Source organism: Hippocampus zosterae, chromosome 9, assembly GCF_025434085.1.
Source record: "Hippocampus zosterae strain Florida chromosome 9, ASM2543408v3, whole genome shotgun sequence".
Lineage (NCBI taxonomy): Eukaryota > Metazoa > Chordata > Actinopteri > Syngnathiformes > Syngnathidae > Hippocampus > Hippocampus zosterae.
Genome location: NC_067459.1, coordinates 10238021 through 10257261, shown reverse-complemented (window position 1 = coordinate 10257261; position 19241 = coordinate 10238021). Strand labels below are relative to the sequence as shown.

Sequence of the window (19241 nt, the reverse complement as noted above, 5' to 3'; positions counted from 1 at the left end):
GTCAAATTGAGAATCACTCCAGAGACCCAATTGTATTTATAGAAACATTTAAAAAAATCATTTGTCTGTAAGATGTCCTCTTTCTGGGAGTTCGATTGCCCCTGAAGTACAGTAAAACACACTGGAGTCTTCTTATGTTTTTCATTTTGGGGTGGGTAGGAGATAGGTAGGTGACCTCCCCCATGGGTGTGTCCACGCCCGGAGGGGAATGGGGGTGGAGAGGGTCTCCTCTATCCACCTGCGCACGCTGCTTCTCAGCCACTTGAGCAGTGGAACACCCTCCGCGTGTCACCCTCCTTCCTTCTGGATCAACTCATTCGCTTTCTTTTGCATCTCCGCCGCTCGTGGAAAGTACACAACTATTAACGGAGAACACAAATTCACACGGCCAAGTTCAACTCAATCCAGACAAGATCATTTTGTTCTGCGGCCGGAATAACCGAGCGGGATCTGCAGAGGACCCACACCGGATCGCGCCTGCGTGCGCCCGGGCACAGACTCTCCGAGGACCCCCGAGGGCTGGCGGGGTTGTTCTTTTCTTTTCTTTCTTTTTTTTTTTTGCACGGCTTCTTTTGCGACCAGCATTGGACCTAACTAAACACAGGGTAAGAGGACAACAAGAGTGAGTCGCTTTTCTGCATGTTACGTGTTGTGAATCGTGGAGTTTGGAGACAGATGTGTCTTAAAATCAACACTAGACGTCCTGCCCACGCGGAGAATATGCAAGCACGCCACGCAATAAATCATATTCATTTTACAAGTAGAGTCCTTTATTTGGTCCCCGCGAAGCCTTTTGATGTTGATCCTAAGCAACAGGCTTCTGTGTTTTTATACCGCAGGGTACAGGTGCAATGTACAGTTGACTCGTGTATATCAGAGCTAATTACGCCGTTCTTCGATTTAGAGGCGACGTAAGCGGTTTAAACGTAAGTGGTAATGCGTCGCAGTCGGTTCATACAGTTATAAAGTCATATTAACAGTCAATATTGATTTGTAAATATTGATAGATTTAATTAAAACCATTAACTGAGCAGCTGTGCAAACGAATGAATTGCGCACCGTTTGTAACCCGGAAGTGTCGAATGTCCAAAGTGGAGTAAGTTCAGCAGCTCATGTTATCGATACGCAGGGGGCGCTCTGTTTACGATGGATTGCCAATCAGTGTCGTTACACGAATTTCTACGTAAGCCATATGCGCCGTTGTCTAATTAGCGATGCCGAATGCGATCGTAAATTAAAGTCAAAATGACAGTGGCGTATTTTTCTCCAAAAAGATTATGGTTGATAAATAATGAAAAACGATGATGTAAGCTTATTTTTACGCGTTTGTGCAAATGAGCAAATTTCGTCCAGTTCGTAACATCGAAATGTCAATTTTGGGAGCCGGTATCGCCATAAATCATACGACGCTAATTCGTACGTAAGTCAGAACAGGACGTTATCTATCACAATGCAGTATGTGTAAAGTCATTCATTACAATACTGCTAAAGTTTTTTTTAATGTAAAATACGTCTAGCCTCTAGGCAAATATAAAACAACCTGAACTCACTGTCTATTGTGTGCTGTTCTTAATCACAAAATGTCCCACCGCAAGACGTTTGTAAACTGAACAGTCTTTTACTTTCAGTACAACTATAAACGATACATTTGTTCCTAAAATGTCAAGGTAAAAGTGTCCTGTTCAAGCAAACAGTGAGCCTAATTCTAGGTTTGAGGCAACATGACTTTTGAGGGCTGTTGTTGTGCCCATTGTTCTCTCATTCCTCCACCAGTCACCAAACCCATCTTTTCTGTTTCCTCCCCCTATCTACTCTCTGTTCTTGTACTGTCTTTACATCTTACCCAGTTTGCATCACAGTTTCTGGTTTATGTTCGTCTCTTCATTTTGCCCACTGCCCGCTCATCTGGGCTTCATTTGGTTTTCTTGCCATAAGAAAACTTCTGTTGTAAATTGGCATTATAAAACTAACAGTTGACTTGACTTTGTAGCCTCAGTGGGTGACATGTGGTGCGTGTACAGAACTCAGAGCCAGGTCACTTTTTTATCTCGGTTAAAGGTCTGCCTTGGAGTTTTGCCTCAGAGCCCTCGGCTCGGCGTGGAACTTGATCTTAAACCCTGGCTGACAGACTGACCTCAGGCTCGAGATCCGTGTCTCGGTGTCTCTGTGTCTCGGTGTCATGCCAATGTAAATTACAGCTCCCACTGGTGAGGTATGCTTGTTTTATTGTCTCCTCGTCCTCCACTGCGACTTGCCACGCAGCATTTGGACGCCATCCCAACATTCAACTGCCTTGAGTGTGGTGGATCTTGCCGCGGAGCCCTTCTAGCCACTATGCTTGTTAGACTCAAAAGGAACAACTTCAGTTAAGAAACGCACAATAAAACAAACAATGAAAACACAACTGCACTCGCTTGATATGTTCCTCAGCTTCAATGCAGCAGGTTTGTTTCCGTATGCGTGCGGGGCGTCATGCAGAGAGCAGCGGGAAGCGCCGTGGGTGGTTGGAGCGGAGAGAGGCTCTTTGCAAGTGAGAAGTTCATCCCAGAATGTAACCGCAGCCAATGAAACCCCAGACACTGGCAGTCCTCCACCTGAAGTTTTGAAAAAAAATACACTGGTCACCAGCAACAAATATGCATGCCTGAAAAAGAAATTCATATATAGACTGTGGTTGAAACGTTTACTGCAATGTAATTTCAAATGGTTAGTAATGTATTGGAATTTTGAAATTAAGTTAATACGGTAGGAGAGTGATGTAGTGTTACCAGCATTAGCCAGAAAAAGAAGTAGCAAAAACATCAGACAAGTGGTTCGAGCATGACTGAGGCTTTTCAAGACTCAGGCTACTTCCCAGATGCTGTCAGAGCATGTAATGCTTTGGCTGATTTGATCACTGCCTCATTATAAATGTAAACGGCGTGGGCGGGTTGCACATAAAGCATAATGTGAATGAATGGCAAAAACCACAAAGTACGTGTCCACTCATTCTTGCGGTGGCGTGAAAATAGGAAGAAATTCAGGTATCCTGAACTTCAGTCCTCGATTAGCTGACAGAGCTCGGTCTGGCGCCTCTAACGGAAACGTCTAAAGACTGAATTAAAGTGCTTGAGTTGACAAAATGCCTTCTAAAAATGTGACCTACCCAATTTAAATGTACAGGTTTGAACTTTGGTAAATATTTGGAGTTATTTGGTAATGTGGAGTACAAGTACAGTCCCGTCACTATTAAAGTAAATGTTAAAACTCCTTCTCTCTCTCTTTCTAAAACTATGAGAAACTTCAGGCATTCGTTTTACATGTTCTACAATTACTGCATGTGAGTCCGTGGTTGCTAAACAGTGAACATGTGGTGGTGCACTCTTTAGTACGATGTTTTTATGTCTAATTTGGAGGATACACCGACAAGACGCGCCAACCTACAGAAAGGTTTTCCTTTGTAGTTTAAAGTCACTTACATGTTCCCTCGCCGTGCACTGAGCAAGGGCAGAATGGCAGGGTGTTTTTTCACTTTTGGTATCTGTGTCCTGTCGTAGCAGAGGGTTAGTGCTAAGCCAACCTGGGAGGGCTCGTTTCTCTGGTCAAACGATCAAGTTTGAAAACTCCGTGCTAGGATGGGGACAGAGGCCAACATTGAAATAACAACAAAGACATTGATACAGTGCCTGTGGGCGTTATTGACTGATTGCTTAACAGTTTCATTTAAGGCTCATTAATTGTCTTAAAATTACCATACACATGTAAACAATTTGGGGTGACATGATGCTGTGCACCCCCCACATATTTACGACGTATATATATCACAGGCATCGCAGTTCAAACATTCCTGCAACACGAATACGTGCAATAAAATGCTCAATAATATGTTATGATGAGTTCACACTCATATCTGAAAATTTGAGTCAACATTCCTTTTTAATGAGAAAGTCGCATCTCAATTCGAGTCACCACCGAATTGTGCACAGCGCTACCGATACCTTTGATCACTGGGATTATGATGATAATGAACTATTCAAACCAGTTTCATCTGTTGTCTATATCCAATTTATTGCACTTCTCAGGCACAACACGTGATTAAATAACGACTGCTAACTTGACGCAAGTTGCTGTGGGCCGAGGTACGGGCTCATTGTTTGACGTCCATCCATCTCTGTCCTGCAGATCTCGGATTCTCCTCCTCCTCATTTAGAGAGCGACAATGTTGTGGGACAGCCTGTGCTGTCTGATGGCCCTGCTGGCCTGTTCGTCCGCAGGGCTCCCTCCGGCCCTGGAGCCACTCTCTGCCCCCAGGATTTACCTGTCCTTCAAAGGTGAGTCTACATCGATGTGTTGGTGTGAAATGCTGCTATGTGGTCTATTTAGGGCTTGAGCAATCAGGCGGTGTGAAGGCCTTTTTGAAATCACTATTTTTATGATTATGTTGCCTTTTGGTGGCGCCCCCATGAAAATGCTCTGATTTATGGGTTGGGGGGGTCTAACCAATCTACTGAGGGAAGCGTATAGCATCACAGATTATGATCATTTTGAAGATTCCCCCAATAAAGGGCATTATTTACAGTAGGATTGCTTCAACTTCTTTGGTGACATTATTGGTACCTGGAAGAGTTTAAGGCTTGACCACGATTTGTATCTGAGTGCAGCTCTTGGATGACCACTGAGATGTTGCTGATGGTCATTTGGAAACCTACAGAATATGCTACACCCATCCATCTTTTTTTTTCTTTTAATGGCCTGGCTGCCATTAGTTGTCCAAACAGGCCTTTGTGTGGCCTCGGCTCCCTTCTGAAATCAAGTCCGATTTCACACTTGGCTGAGCCCTCACTCAGGCCAACATCCAACATGTTATGAATGTTTGCCAGTTGCCACATGAGACCCTCTTAGTGTTTGCGTGTGTGTGCATGACTGTGTGTGTGTGTACTGTTAAAATAGGCCTCAGTGTTGTAATGATATGTGGCAGACTACATTTCGTTGATCGACTATGGAGGAAAGTTGACAATAAATTAAGGCGGACACCTTATCAATGTAAACATTGACCAAAAAATGAGAAAATTGGACCCTGCTGCAGGGTATATATATATATATATAATCATAATTCATATAGTGGGACTAACTAATTGATTACAATATCCATGCAACTAAAGAATATCTTCTATAGTTCAACTTTTTTCAGTCCAGCATCAAAAGCTATCTATCTATCTATCTATCTATCTATCTATCTATCTATCTATCTATCTATCTATCTATCTATCTATCTATCTATCTATCTATCTATCTATCTATCTATCTATCTATCTATCTCTCTATCTCTCTATCTCTCTATCTCTCTATCTCTCTATCTCTATCTCTATCTCTATCTCTATCTCTCTTTTATATATATATATATATATATATATATATATATATACACACACACACACACATAGAAATGGCTTATCAAAATCTGTCCTAATGTTCGTGGCCGGTAAGCCTTTCTCATCTTACTTTGGGGTGAGTGGAGGGGTACCAGTACACCCTGGATTGTTCACCAGCCAGTCGCAGGGCACATGGAAACAAACAACCAAATTCACACTCACATTTCCACCTATGGGCAAAGTCAATGAACACATGTAGGAGGTGCCTGGAGAAAAGCTGCTCTACATAGGAAGGCCAGAACCGAGGTTCGAACCCCAAGCCCAGAACTGAGAGACAGATGTTGAACACATCTGTCTCACAGTCCTGAGTTTCAGGATCATCGTGACGATCGGCTTTGTCGAAAACAAAATGAGCAAATATTTAGCTCGCCAGCCCAAACCAAAGTAATAAAATATGTCTTTGTTGGTTGTTTGGATTCAGTGTTGAAATAAGATTGTGTAAAATACCCTGAAGAAACATTAAAAATTTATTTCAATATTGCACCATGCTGTAACAACACTGACAAACCGATTACATATCAAGCACATTTATTTGCTCATATTTCTTTATTTGTGGGCTGGTCAACCCTTTTAAACCTTTTTTTTTTGTTTTTTTTTTTTTTGCCCTCTTTATCCCCCGCATCCTATTGTGTATTGCTAATCGAGACGGATCTCACACGCCACAACTCGCACATTTACATGGTTGAAAAGAGATCCCCCCCCTTTTCATCTAATCAACTTCCATTTTTGTTTTTAATGAGTTTCCGACATTACTTTATGCATCGCAGAGCAACCTCGCATAGATTGAAATGCCCATAAGATGTGCGCTGAGTAATTGTATTGGCTTTTGCGCCTCGCTGCTGGGAATAGTTCTTAAAGGCGCTTTTATTCATTTTTAATGAACTAGTTGATTGAACTAAATGGCATGAGCTTTCACAATAGCTGTTTGTTGCTGGCTTCCTTATTTTTTTGTAATAAATATGACATGATAAAAGACTCAGCTTATTATGGAAATGATTTACATTTTGATAATAAAACATTTGCCCCTCGTCTTTGCTTCTGAAACAATTCATGGAAAGGTTAAACAGTTATAGTGACGCATTCCACTTTCCGATGATCATTTGCATATTCTGACCGCCGGAAGATCAAAATATCGTTGCTTTTGGCACAAATCCCAAATTGAGACTCGAGAGACTCGAGAGTGTTTTGTCTTCGTCTTTCAAATCTTTGTACTCTATCAAAGCAAAAAAAAAAGAAGAAAAAAAAGAGGTTGGATACAGAAATGCTGAATCGTGTTTTATCTGGCATATGTACCGTATCAGTAGATCCCCCCTCCCATGACAAAGGATTTAAATGACAATGTAGGTCATATATTATTCTGTGTTTTCATGAATCTGCACTTTGATTGCGTCATTCCACCGGGTTTATATCTGATGTACATTTTCCGGAAACTCATCGTGTCGGAAAGCCTCAGGATTTGGAGCATTAAAATCTGGCAATGTTTGCATTTACACTGCATGGTTCAAGTAACACAATCCGGATATGCGCCTTGACATAGGAGAAAAACATTGCGGAAAATCAGATTTCCTCATATCAAAATATGAGTGCAGTGTAAACTCACAGTTGACGTATATCCTGTTAACGCTAACTGGGCATCATCAAAATACACCGATCGGCGATGTTTGCACACTCGTGTCTGCTCAAACAGCACAAACAAAGACGTTAAAAACACCTGCTGTAAATCTTTACAACAGAAAGCATATTAAATATGGTCTAAGGATGCTACCATATTTTCCGGACTATAAATCGCAGTTCTTTTTATAGTTTGGCTGGGGGTGCGACTTCTACTCTGGAGCGATTTCTGGGTGAAATTATTAACACATTATTATATCATTTCACATGCTATTTTCACATTAAACTGCAAGAGGCTGCTCTAGACCTGTATTGATAAAACCACGATGAGTCTGACGTAAGCGACGTAGAAGAGAGCGCTGCATGTTCTACCAATGTTCTTGGTGTTGGATTTTATCAAATAAATTTCCCCCTATAATGTGACCAATGCTCCAGTGTGACTTATACATTTTTTTTCTTCTTTATTATGCATTTTATGGTTGGTGCGACCTATACTCCGGAGCGATTTATAATCTGGAAAATACGATACATTAGAGGCATAGACTTTACATCAAAGAAGGGTCGTCTATGTATATCGAAATATATACACTGTGTAAATCGGTATCAAATCCGAATTGACCAGTTCATGCCTTTATAAAAAGACATTCACAGATGTTTTTGTTTTAAAGTCAAAAAATCGTACCCGCACCTTGATGCCCTTTTATGACATGCTCGTGGGCTTTTTTTTTTTTACAGCTGCGGCTGTTGTGAAAAGCGCCATATAAATAAAGATGGGTTGTATATTGCATTGTATTTTATGACGAGGGCTTTTAAAAAGCCCAAAAGCCTTGTCTGAAACCAACAATGATCACTGAGTCTTCGTGGCTTGCAAAACTTTTCAGCGAAGGCTGTTATTAAGTAGCGCCATGAGGCCACACAAAGGGGAAAAGGAATGCCCATTCAGCAGATGCGGGGAGTGATCAACAACTAAACTCGCTAGCGGTCTCGAACAAAGGTGCACATGCGCTGGCGTAAGGCTTTGTTGACGACCCTTCACATGAGATGACATGATGCAATCACAACTCGAAGAACCACACTGACAGGACTGATGTGCAGTGATGGAGGTGTATACCACACAGAAAAAGAGCCTGTCTTAAGTCAGCTCCTCTGTAGTTACCTTGAAAGCAGCTCTATAATCACACGCTATTTTAGTGAGCAGAGCTCGGACGAGGTTGTGACCCCGCGAACAGAAGCCCATCAGAGTCGAGGTTAACTGCTTTCAAACCATGGGAGAGTGGCAACATATTAACAAGTAATAGCTTGTTACTCAAATCCTCGGGCCACATTTGAAAGTGTTTAGCGTTGTTTTTCCTTCCAGCCTCTTCGGTCGACAAGGGGAACACCTGGGTACAAGGTCGGCCCCGGTGAGAAAAGATCCCATTATTTGGGACTTTGCCCTTACGTGCTCCTCAACAGCCTTGAAGATACGCTTAAGGCTTACTTTTAGGCCTAATACAGGTGGTCCTCGGTTTATGATGGTAACAATCTCTCAAGGACGGAGAGAAGGCAGGAGAAAGTATGTACACTTACCACCGTATTTCATTGAATTGTTTTATATTTATGGAGTTTTCCTTATGACTGTAATGATGACTTTTCAAAGTTTTTGCGCAACGGTCAAAAATGTAACTTTAAAAAGACCCCCAAAAAGATAATGTCAAATAAATAAATAAAAAAACATCTGGTTTCATAAAGTGTATGTACTGTACTATTTTTTAAATGTGTGCCTTTTACGTGTGAGCGTCTGGGTGTGAGCAGAGGCCTTCAGCGCCTCTTTGCAAGTGTTTTAGATTTCTGTGTTTGTGTTTGAATGTTTGTGCCGCTCCATAAACCGTGGCTCTTCTTTCCCACATGCGAGGACGTTAACAGTACATTGACCGCAATATTAGGGACACCCGCACTCTGAAAACTCTGCCTTGACTAAGGTAATAGAAGCAGATTTGAAGACGGTTTCTGTTTCATTTAATGCATCTTGTTGCAGTTTGCAGTGCCGCAATACCTCATAACATTGCCCCGTTTCTGTCGCTAAATTGTTTATTTGTTATAAATAAATAATAAATAAATAAAATAATATATATTAAAACAAATTAAAAAAAATATTAATTTAAAATAATTAAAAATAAATTGTTTACTTATAATTATTTTTATTTAACATATTTATATATTTATGTCTTATTTCATTTTAATGTAAATTTTAGCTGTGTGTGTTCAATGCAATACATGTTTGCACTGTGGTTGAGAGAGGAAAGTAATTTCATCTGGGCTGTATGTTACACATAGAGCATATTTGACAATAAAAGCTGACTTGAAACAAATAAAAATAAGAAAACCGAAACATCACAGACACAGATGTGCATGTGTTGTGCATGAAAGCAGCAACCAGACTGCTGACGAGATGCTAAATGCGGTCATTCCGTCACTGCATTGTTGTCCTAATCCATAAATCCTCGTGTCACTCAGTAATGCAATGTCATGTAATTGATTGCCCGTGTCATCAAGCAACATGGCCTGGTAAAGTATATCACACTAGCTAAACTGAATGAGACAGGACAACGAGTGACTGTGCCGCTGAGAGTAGATTGACATGACGTGCATTTAATGTACTGTGTCATCAAATCAAATTATTTTTAATGTCGTTTTAAAGATTGTGAGCCTTGATATGCGGTCGTGACTTGACGGTTACTGTACATGGCTCATTTGTCAGCCCATTTCAAGATGCTGGTTACAACACTTGGCTTTTTAGTTTTAGTATTTATGATTGTCCTATGTTGTTTAGACAGGTACAATATCTCATAGTCAAATAGTGAAACTCATTTGTAGATTCAATCCACGCATTGAAAAGTTTTTATTTTATAAATAATTTGGATGTATATAGATTACAGCTAACGACAACCCAAATTTCGTATCTCAAGAAATGTTTATATCTGTTTCAAATTTTCATTTGAATTAACCAGTAATAGGGAAATGTCTTGTTTCACAAACAAACAAAAAAAATCCTATTTGTCGCACCTCATGACTCATTCTCTGCATTGTCTAGTTTACCTCCGCTGTGGCTTTCTACGTGCCAGCTTACATTTTTCTCCCGCCTCCCCAATTGGATTTGAGAGCACAATGCAAATGCCAGCCACCCTTTCACCATCCCTTGTCCGAAATGCATTCACAATCTGTGTAACCATAAAAAGGCTTTCAGCAAATTATTGGTCATGTTTTTATTATTATTTTTTGAATGAATGGTACACAATGTTTCCCGTTTGCTGTTTTCCCCTGCCGACGTTGCACCTGTCGGCATCAATACCGCTGTCCAAACCGGCCCCCGCTTTCCCTTCCATTTTGAATCCCCATTAGTGACTGCCAGAGCCTGAAAACATGCTTCCACACAACAACACGGTGCGGCTGTGGCACGCAAGCCTGCAGCAGTTATTACAAGACTTTGCTACTTTCTCTCTGGAGATGCCGCCAGAGGAAAAAGAGGAGGAGGAGGAGGAAGTGGAGGGCAGCATCGCATCCCCAACAACCTCTGCTCTGCTGGATGCATGCTGTCAAACTATGATTATTCACAAGACAGAAAAAGGAGGCGACAGTGCTAAATATAGTGTTCCTTTTCTGTCTGCTTCTTTATGGAGTTTTTTTTTTTCTTCACTGCCTCAGCAGCATGCACCCACGTCTGTCGCCCGCTGACAAGCCCTACCCGCGACACGGGTGCGCTTTTCTGCCAAGCTGAGGACAAGGACAAGAGGATGGTGTCTAAAGTCCCCACGGGCTTGATGGAAATGGTTAACTGGGTGCAATGATGGCACATAAACAGGTGCATTTTGTTGGAAATGCCTGTACAGTGAAACTTTTTAGATGGAGAAGTAGACAAGCTTCATTTTGTGTTTATTTTTTTCCCCATAGGCCATGTGTGGGTTGGGGGGCGGGGGGATTGTTTTGGTGAGCAGCCAGGAGACAGACACTTTCATCTTCTTGCTGCCATTACATTTCGCTCGGATGGTCACTGTGTCTCATCACAGTGACCCTTTTGTTGTGGTCTAATGAAAAACAAAGAAGCTGAGGATAAAGGTCTCTTTTTGGTAATTTCTTCAATTCCCCGTGCACTATCCATGAATAACGTCTGCACGCCTGTAATCATCTGCACGCCACAAACATTTGAAATGATTTACACATTTACAAACGAGGCATTTGAACTGGGGTGTGTCGACATTTTACATCAACTGCATGATTGGGGCCAACTTTGTCTAATTAGTCTTTAATTGGTTCTTTTGGGAGCTTGTGTTTGATTTGTTTTGCTTTGGCACCAATTACCTGAACATTTCTCTGTTGTGTAAAGGGAAGATGCTTGGTGGCATGCAGACATGTGATTGGCAGCTGTGTGTCTGCTCACGACGGTCCTTTTAACCGCTCAATATGTGGCAGACATGATAAAAATAGGCTGCGGCTCCACCGTGTTGCCTCAAACCTAATTGCAGCGACTCCCAAAGCCCAAAGTAAGCACGATTGTTTTTCCAAACCCCCTGTTACTTGATGCAGATTGTTATGTAGTCTGTGATTAACATCAAGCGCCTACAGGCCGAGAGAAGAGGAGGACCGTGGTTCCGGCAGTGAGTGTGAGGGGCGAGATTTTAATGGCTTTTATAAGAAGTGGTTGTCTTGCAATTCAAAGTGACAGACAAGCATAAGGGGAGTCTTTTTAATATTCATGTCTAGTACTTGCGGTTGTGTTTCCAGAGCCTGGTATAAAGCGTTTTCTATATATACTGTATGTGATGCAGCTTTGGCTCGGTTGCCATGACAGCATCTACCTGTGCATAGTTTTGTCTTACTGGTATGACAAAGTATGCCTTAGCATTGCAACAAAGTTGTCCTGCTACTGAGGACAAAGAGCATGCTAATCCATGGACCTTAACTTGAATATTAACAATATTGAATAATGCTGTTTGAGCATTTATGTGATGTCCTTGATGTCCATTTGAAGAGTCATGCACTAGTACCTCCTCGTCCTCACTCGGAAGACAACTACTTGTGGCCTACTCGTCGGACAACTACAGCAAAGAAGTCAAGCAACATGATGAATGGGCAATTCGGTGCTACTAGTAACGCTGCTCGTGCATGACGTGTGCATGCTAATTGTGCTTAGTGATGCCACTAGTGTAGCACAGTAGTTTTACTAGTAAGGTTGAAATGCATATTGAAAGTCAAAAGTAGCACTAGCAGTGGAATAAATAAGTAATAAGTAATTCTACTAGTGCATTGAATTGATTTTCTAGTGAAAACAGAGTCGACTACTGAATAGACTTTCAAATTAAATAAATACTCAAATAGCAGAAGAACACGATTTAGGTGCACTTGAAGAATAAATGTCCAGTAATTATTTTTGTCGCACGAGTAACCTGTAACTGCCTGACTAGTATACCAAAGTTGTCCTTCTAGTCAGGCCAAAGAGGTCCTCGCATATGGATGTTAACTCGATCGAAAAAATGCTCGAGCAGCTTTCCATCAAATATTTATTTGGTTTCCTTGATTGATTGATTAGATTAAAGTCCGTGTACAAACAAGCTTTTTCTCCTCACTAGAAAGACAATTGAATGCAATACTAGAACAACTGTGTCTTACACTTTTTTCACTAGTGGTGCCATTTTGGGCTTTCCACTATGCAAGTAATCCTTAATCATAAACGACTGTGCTGCCCGAGTATCACTACTAGGCCTGACTAGTTTCCTACCGTACCTTATTAGTAGCATCAAAATGCCCTCTCGTCGTTTTGCCTTGCTATTACCAAGTTGTTCTCTTAGTGTGGTCAAAAAGGTGGTCGTATATTTGAGCTTCATGTCAAAGATGCCGAATAAGTGCATTGTGGAAAATGTATTGAGCATTCATTTGGTAATGATTGATTGTTTAAAATGTTATTGTCATCTCACATGCACAGGAGTACAGATCAATAAATCATCCATGCTTATCTTCACGATGGTCACAGATGTGTTGGAGCCTATCCCGGCTGTCTTCGGGTATTAGGCGGGTTACAGTTGCCAGCAGTTCCTTTAAACAGTCACAACCCATCCAAAAAGCATGAAATAGGAAGGAAGAGAGGGAAGAAAGGTTTGAGGTTTACTCCTTTAATGGGGTTGGGGCGTGACACAGTATGAACCTGGAAAAAACATCTGTCTTAAGGTCTGTACCAGATCGATCTAAAACTTGCACTTGAAGACAAAAACTGCTAGGAGGAGCAGGGAAAAATCACATGTAAGACACAGTGCGCTAGTCTCGTCTAGTCACACGCGAATTATCGAACTCGTGAGCTGTCACTCCTCAGCATTCGAATCAGGAGATGTGGGTTGTAATCACACTGTGCTTATTTCCCTCGCGTCTGCCTCTTCGCACAGAAAGTCCCCGGGTGACAATCCGAGGAACTACAGCAATCGTGTTTATTAGACAGTAGTGATTTGTGAAAAGTTTTTGTGTGAGAATAGTGTGACATGAGCCCCTTTATTTTGCCCAAGAGGATGTGTTGGCCAGATGTTTTTGTTGGTGGGGTTCCCAGCGGGAGTCGCAGCTTGGGCTGAAATTAAGTGGACGGCAGGTCAAGGGCAACTCTCTACTTGTTTACTCAGACAGCGATCATTCATTATCATTTGTCTGTCAGTGTCGGGATCTTGTTTCTACGGTGCCGATGACCTCTTCGAAGAAAGCCTGCATTGGTTATAAGTATGTTTGCAACCGGTGTTGCTTTAACACTTTGGCCAAACCTCGAGAGATGCAGCTGTATCGAGCCACACTCTATTAAAGAGGGCACATATGTATTATGCCATTTGTTTTTATGGGATGGCTCTCAAAAACATGTTTTTATTATGTTTTTAGGTAGAGTAAAAATAAGAATTGAATATATTTTGGTTGTAACCATTAAAATAAAGAGGAATACTTTATAGGTGAGGGTAAAAACGGTGCTGCAATTCTTGATCCTTTGAATATTTTGGAAGTGTTCTAAATGGTAAAAATAAAATGCAAAATATGTATGAGTTAACTCTTTTGGAATAGCGAAATTTCAATTCAAACTCCAGTTGAAGGACGAGGATTCCCCCATTTTCCAGAGTCAAGCAAAACATCTGGTCAATGAATCAAATGGATTTTATGTCAGTATGACTCGAATAAGTTATGGTTTTCTGGACAGTCGGAAAGGCAATAAAAGCAGTTTGAAAAGATTATCATCAGCTTGTGGAACTTCTTTTTTTACAGTGGATGAAATAACAAAAGAGAAAAATTTGGGATGCTTGATTTGGAAGTTCTGACCAGCGATTAAGTGTTAAGGACACAAGGTGATTTGGACAGCCTTATTTGACGAGCTGCTGGAGAAGTTATGGCACGTTCAGCTTCTGCTGCCGTCTTGCAGTGAAAATGCCGGCTTGATATCATGGCAGACCAATCCAAAAGGCTTTTAGCCAATCAAATAAACGTGCTTCTTCTCTGACTCACCTTCAGGTCAGCTTAGGTGTTGTGTGACGTCGGCCACGTGCTGTATTTGGAATAAAATTCAAATGTGATGACTGTGTTCTGTAATGGCTTGCTGTCGGAAGCTCCTCAGAGGGCAACATTTCGGTCATCTTGTGACAACAGGTGCGTGCGAAGAACGAAAACTACGTTGCCTCAGAGTCCAATGAGTGTTTAGTGTGTAGCTATTGTTGGCATTTGCCAAAGGACATTCACTGCACCCGGCCGGGTTTGACTTGTGAATATACGAACCCTAGAATTTGAAGTTGTTCGGCAGTCCAGCAACTTTGAAAATCAATAAAAATTCTGTTCTGGATTGAATCAGAAATCTGAATCAGAAGGTATGATGAGACACCTCAATCTCAATCTCAAGTTTTTTGTTTTTGTACAAATATTTACTGTAATGAAAACTTGGACACCGCATTATTGTGGGGTAGTGATCCACTTTAGGTACACATTTGAGTTAAGTTGACATCGCAGGAATGAAATCGTCTGTCGGAAACAAAGGAGCTTGTTCGTCTTGATACAACACACTTGTGTTATGGAACTAGAATTGGACCTCAAATGCAGGCTTTTCTAAACTTTATCGAAAGTATTATCTAATTCCTTTTTTCTGATAGAGCTTCCTTTTGACCTTACAATACACATGAACTGTGCTCAAATGTTACTTAAAACATCGATAGTGTGTCTACAATTCTTTCAGTGATGAATTCATTTGGAATGTGGATCGAGATCCGAGGGTCCACTGTTTGCAAAACGCTTCACTTTAATCAGTTCATCAACTCCCACTACAAATTCAGTTCAAGATAAAGAATCGTGACCAGAGTGCTGAAGTTCCGATGCTTCATTTCTGTCATCCCCGTATGGACAAAGATATCCACAGGCACAGGAGGACATCGTAAATAACTAAGGAGTGGAAGAGGAGAGGTGAAGGCGGTCAGAGGAAGAGGAGAATGAGGAGGAAAATGCAAAAGGGGAGCTGGCGGGGGCTCCGTAATCGCTAATGGACTCTGGGGCACCTGTGTCACTTTTGTTATGAGCCTATGAGAGCGAATAGATGGAGGGATTTGAGAACGAGTGTGGGCGTACGTCGGAATACTGAGGACAGATTATGGGTCTGTTTCCTATTAGTTGTGGATGAGTTTTGGTCGAGATGGTTTACCTCAACATTTGACGGCTTGGACTCTTGCCATGGCTACTCAGTACCCCCGTTCAATTGCCTCGCTGAGCTATTGACACTTTTCATCGTCAAAAGTGTTGTAAGCAATTTGGCTGAAAAAGCGAAGCCACATTACAGAATAAAAGCTGCTATAAATATTGATTTTGAAGCAGCTAACGCCACTTGGGATTCTTCTGATATGTTTGTGGGACATTATGTGTTCTGAAGAGTATTTTTGAAAAAAGGTCCCCTGACACGCCCCTTCACTTTGGGCCCCCAAAGTGAAAACCTGATGTCAGGATTTGCTGAAGTACATTTTTCAGCATTGGGTTTTAAAAGGCTGAACATCGGTAATGGTGCAGTCAGTTTGGGAAAAAAAAAAACTCGGTTGACGGCAGTTTTATGGGAAACATCTCCTTCCTAAATGAGATGTCAGTTGCCTTTAATGTTTTGGCAAGCGCTGGCTAACCTCAAACGCTGTCTTAATGTGTCTCAGGTGAGAGATGTCCAGCGTGTACAAAGCCCTGGCTCAAGACCAGGATGCTGTCTTTGTGACTGCGGGAGAAATGAGGCCTGACCATGATCCTTGGGGAGGTTGCAAAAGTGATGTCTCCGCTGTTGGACCCCCCCCCCCCCCACCAAAAAAAAAAAGCGCTGGAACACTCCTGCTGCTGTCAGAGCTGTATTTCATTGTATAGGCTATCGTCCTCGCCCCCACTTCAATACACACAGGACACTTTAATTGGTGAAAACTGAGTCTCAGTCAGACGCCAACGTCAATAGCACCTTCAAGTATTGAGGTATATATGCAGGGTAAAACAGCAAAGCCTTGCCCTTGCTTCAGTCAGATGGTTTTGCGTTCGCGGCTGTGGTTTCCGGCAAACAGTGACCATTTTTGAAGGTCAGGCCTCAGGGGCAAGAACCCCCTGAACCCTTCTCGGCGGGAAGGGCAGAATCCGATGGAACGTGAGCTTTCCGGGCCTTGTTTTCTGGCTTCATGCACTGTTGGGTGCCCTGATAATGTTCTGACTGTGGAGAGGAGGAGATGGCCTCCCATGCCTGGTCATTGTGGCCACTCACATAGACTTGATGCCAAGATTTTCTCCATGCCTGCCCTCTTCACGCCCCTTCTGCCTCCGAGCTTTGTTTGCGCGTCCTGTTCTCAGGAACCCTCTCTAGGTGTCCCTGATGGCATGTTGGCAACACAGGTCCATGGCGTCTGTGCCGTATGCCTGCGAGCACATGCATATGGATGAATGAAAAGTGAGAGGAAGGAGGGCCTCCTCTGTTGCCGTTGTCAATTGTTGTTGTTTGTGTCAACGCCTCACTCATCCCCATGAATGGACCGCATGGTCTCAATAGACGAAGGGCGTTTGTGTCGGCTGAGACCATCATTAATTTACTTCATTCATGCCGCCTGGGAAGCGGAGGAGGAGTGGCCTACAACTTTGGCATTGGCGATCGGGGAATCTAAAGCGGCATATACACACACAGACATACCAACAATCTAGCCCAATTTCAGTATTTCCCCTGCCTTACCATCAAAGTCAGCAAAGGCCCGCTTATCGGACAAATTTAACAAGGAGACTCTGCGATTGCCATGAAGTTACCGGACAAGATGACAGTTAGCCGAACACTACTACTACTGCTATTACAACTTGTATTTCTTTCTCTTTTCCTATTTTCCAGCAGCCGTGATGTCCTGTGGCACTATGCTGCCCCCGCATCTCAATTTTAGTACTACACCACAAATGGTGTGTTGAATTTACTTACTTTTATTTTACAAAACAGAATGATCTGCATTGAGATCAAAATTTGTTAAAGTTGATCTGTAGTTGTCTTAAAAAGGGGATCTGGATCCAGAAGATTTTGTTTTGTGCAATCACTTGATGAAATAAAATTGAGGAAATTAAACACATTGTTTTTCTCAGTGTACACAGTCATCTACTACGACACTAAATAGCGATCGCCGACCATTTTTGCACCATGGATCAGTTTCACGTAAAACAATACTTTTATGTACCAGTATAGAAACAAAAACACATGATTTATGAAAATTCAACTCACCATTACGCCACATGTACCTGTAATTAGTGGTTAGCTCTTTTTTTTCTCCTTAAGGAGCTGGTGCCACTCTGGACTAATGGGAGATGATTATATATTGTTTCTTTTTCTTGGAAGTTGTAGGCTCTTCTTCTGTCTCATCATTTAGCCTTTTGCCCTTTCCAAAGAAGCTCTCCAAAATCGTTTCTGTTTTACTTATTTTTGCCAGCTTGGATCACCCTTTGCTATCGTGTGACAAGAGACAAGCAGTTTGTCTTGAATATCGAGGCAGAAACGGATGCGCCTGATATTTAATAGAGATATTTAAAAATCCATCAAATGAAAAAAAACAAAAAACATCTCTCTTTGCGACCCAGTACCAAATACCCCAAGGACCAATTTTGGCTCTATGCCCTGATTCAGTCCATCCTCTGTAATTGTTCTCCGGCTCTCATTTATCACATCCTCCCCAGAAAACTTCAAACGTCATCAATGAACATGCGGATGATGTCGGTACCCTCAGTACCGTGATGGACGACCGGCCCCTAGAACCGATGGGACTACTTGGCGAAAAACAAATGTTTGACATATCTGGTTTTAATGTTGTCGATTCTGCTGAGAAATGCCGTAAAAAAAGATAAATGCCTCAGACATGAAGTGACAATGGTCCTTTTGTTGACGTGTAATCCCATTTGGCGAGTGCTACACGCTGGGAATTCATTCATTCTTTGGGCTTTTGATTGTGCCAGCATCAGTCACATACAGGATTGGTGCAGAGCATGAAATGTGGCTTTTCACCAGCGTATCTGGATTACACTGTCCTATTAAAGCATCTGTGCATGATTAATTAGTCACAAAGCTTTGAAATCTGTTCTGGGCAATTAGACTGTGAACCCGAGAGCAACTTTTGGGCATGTCGGTGCGCTGAATTGTTTCAGTTCCTTTTCAATGCATTGCCATTATTTAAGTCTAGAAAGTTCAGCGCAAGCCAACGATGAAGTCACTCAATCCAGGATTAAGTAAGAAAAAAGGATTGTTGTGCAGAAGGATTTGGGCTGATCATCGCTTCTTTGATTGCTCAGTATTTGCCCAGTTTTGTGAAATTGCAATTTAAGGAGGATGACAGCCGATCATCAAGTTTACTGTCTCGCATTTTGATGAAAGGCAAATAAATCCCGAGTACTTATTACTTAAACTACTTAAACAGATGAAACGGTATGAAACTTTCACTTGATTATTCTCACGATTAGCGTGTCAAAAATTGTCAGTAATATCTGGTTATTGCTTAAAGAAATGCCAACACACAAAAAGTACAACATTTTTTTCAGAAATAACAACCAAAATAACTTCATGCATGCAAGATGCCACAAAATTTGAGTAGTATCGTGTGTGGTGTTTTTCCTCCGCCATCTGCTCAGAAAACAGTCGGCGCCAACGATCGTCAAGGTTAAACCTGTGAAATATTTATGACCGCCTGTTTTAAATGAGGAGACTCGCAGATT

General features: G+C 41.8%; 1 protein-coding gene across 1 annotated transcript in view; it reads left to right on the top strand.

The window, feature by feature from the left end:
• Positions 1-224: 224 nt before the first annotated feature.
• Positions 225-19241, top strand: part of sema3fa (sema domain, immunoglobulin domain (Ig), short basic domain, secreted, (semaphorin) 3Fa) — a 69848-nt gene continuing 50831 nt past the window's right edge. The window contains exons 1-2 of the mRNA XM_052075828.1: positions 225-605; positions 4162-4310. Of these exons, the coding sequence (XP_051931788.1) occupies positions 4199-4310 (112 nt within the window). The 5' untranslated portion in view covers positions 225-605; positions 4162-4198. The remainder of the gene's footprint in view (positions 606-4161; positions 4311-19241) is intronic.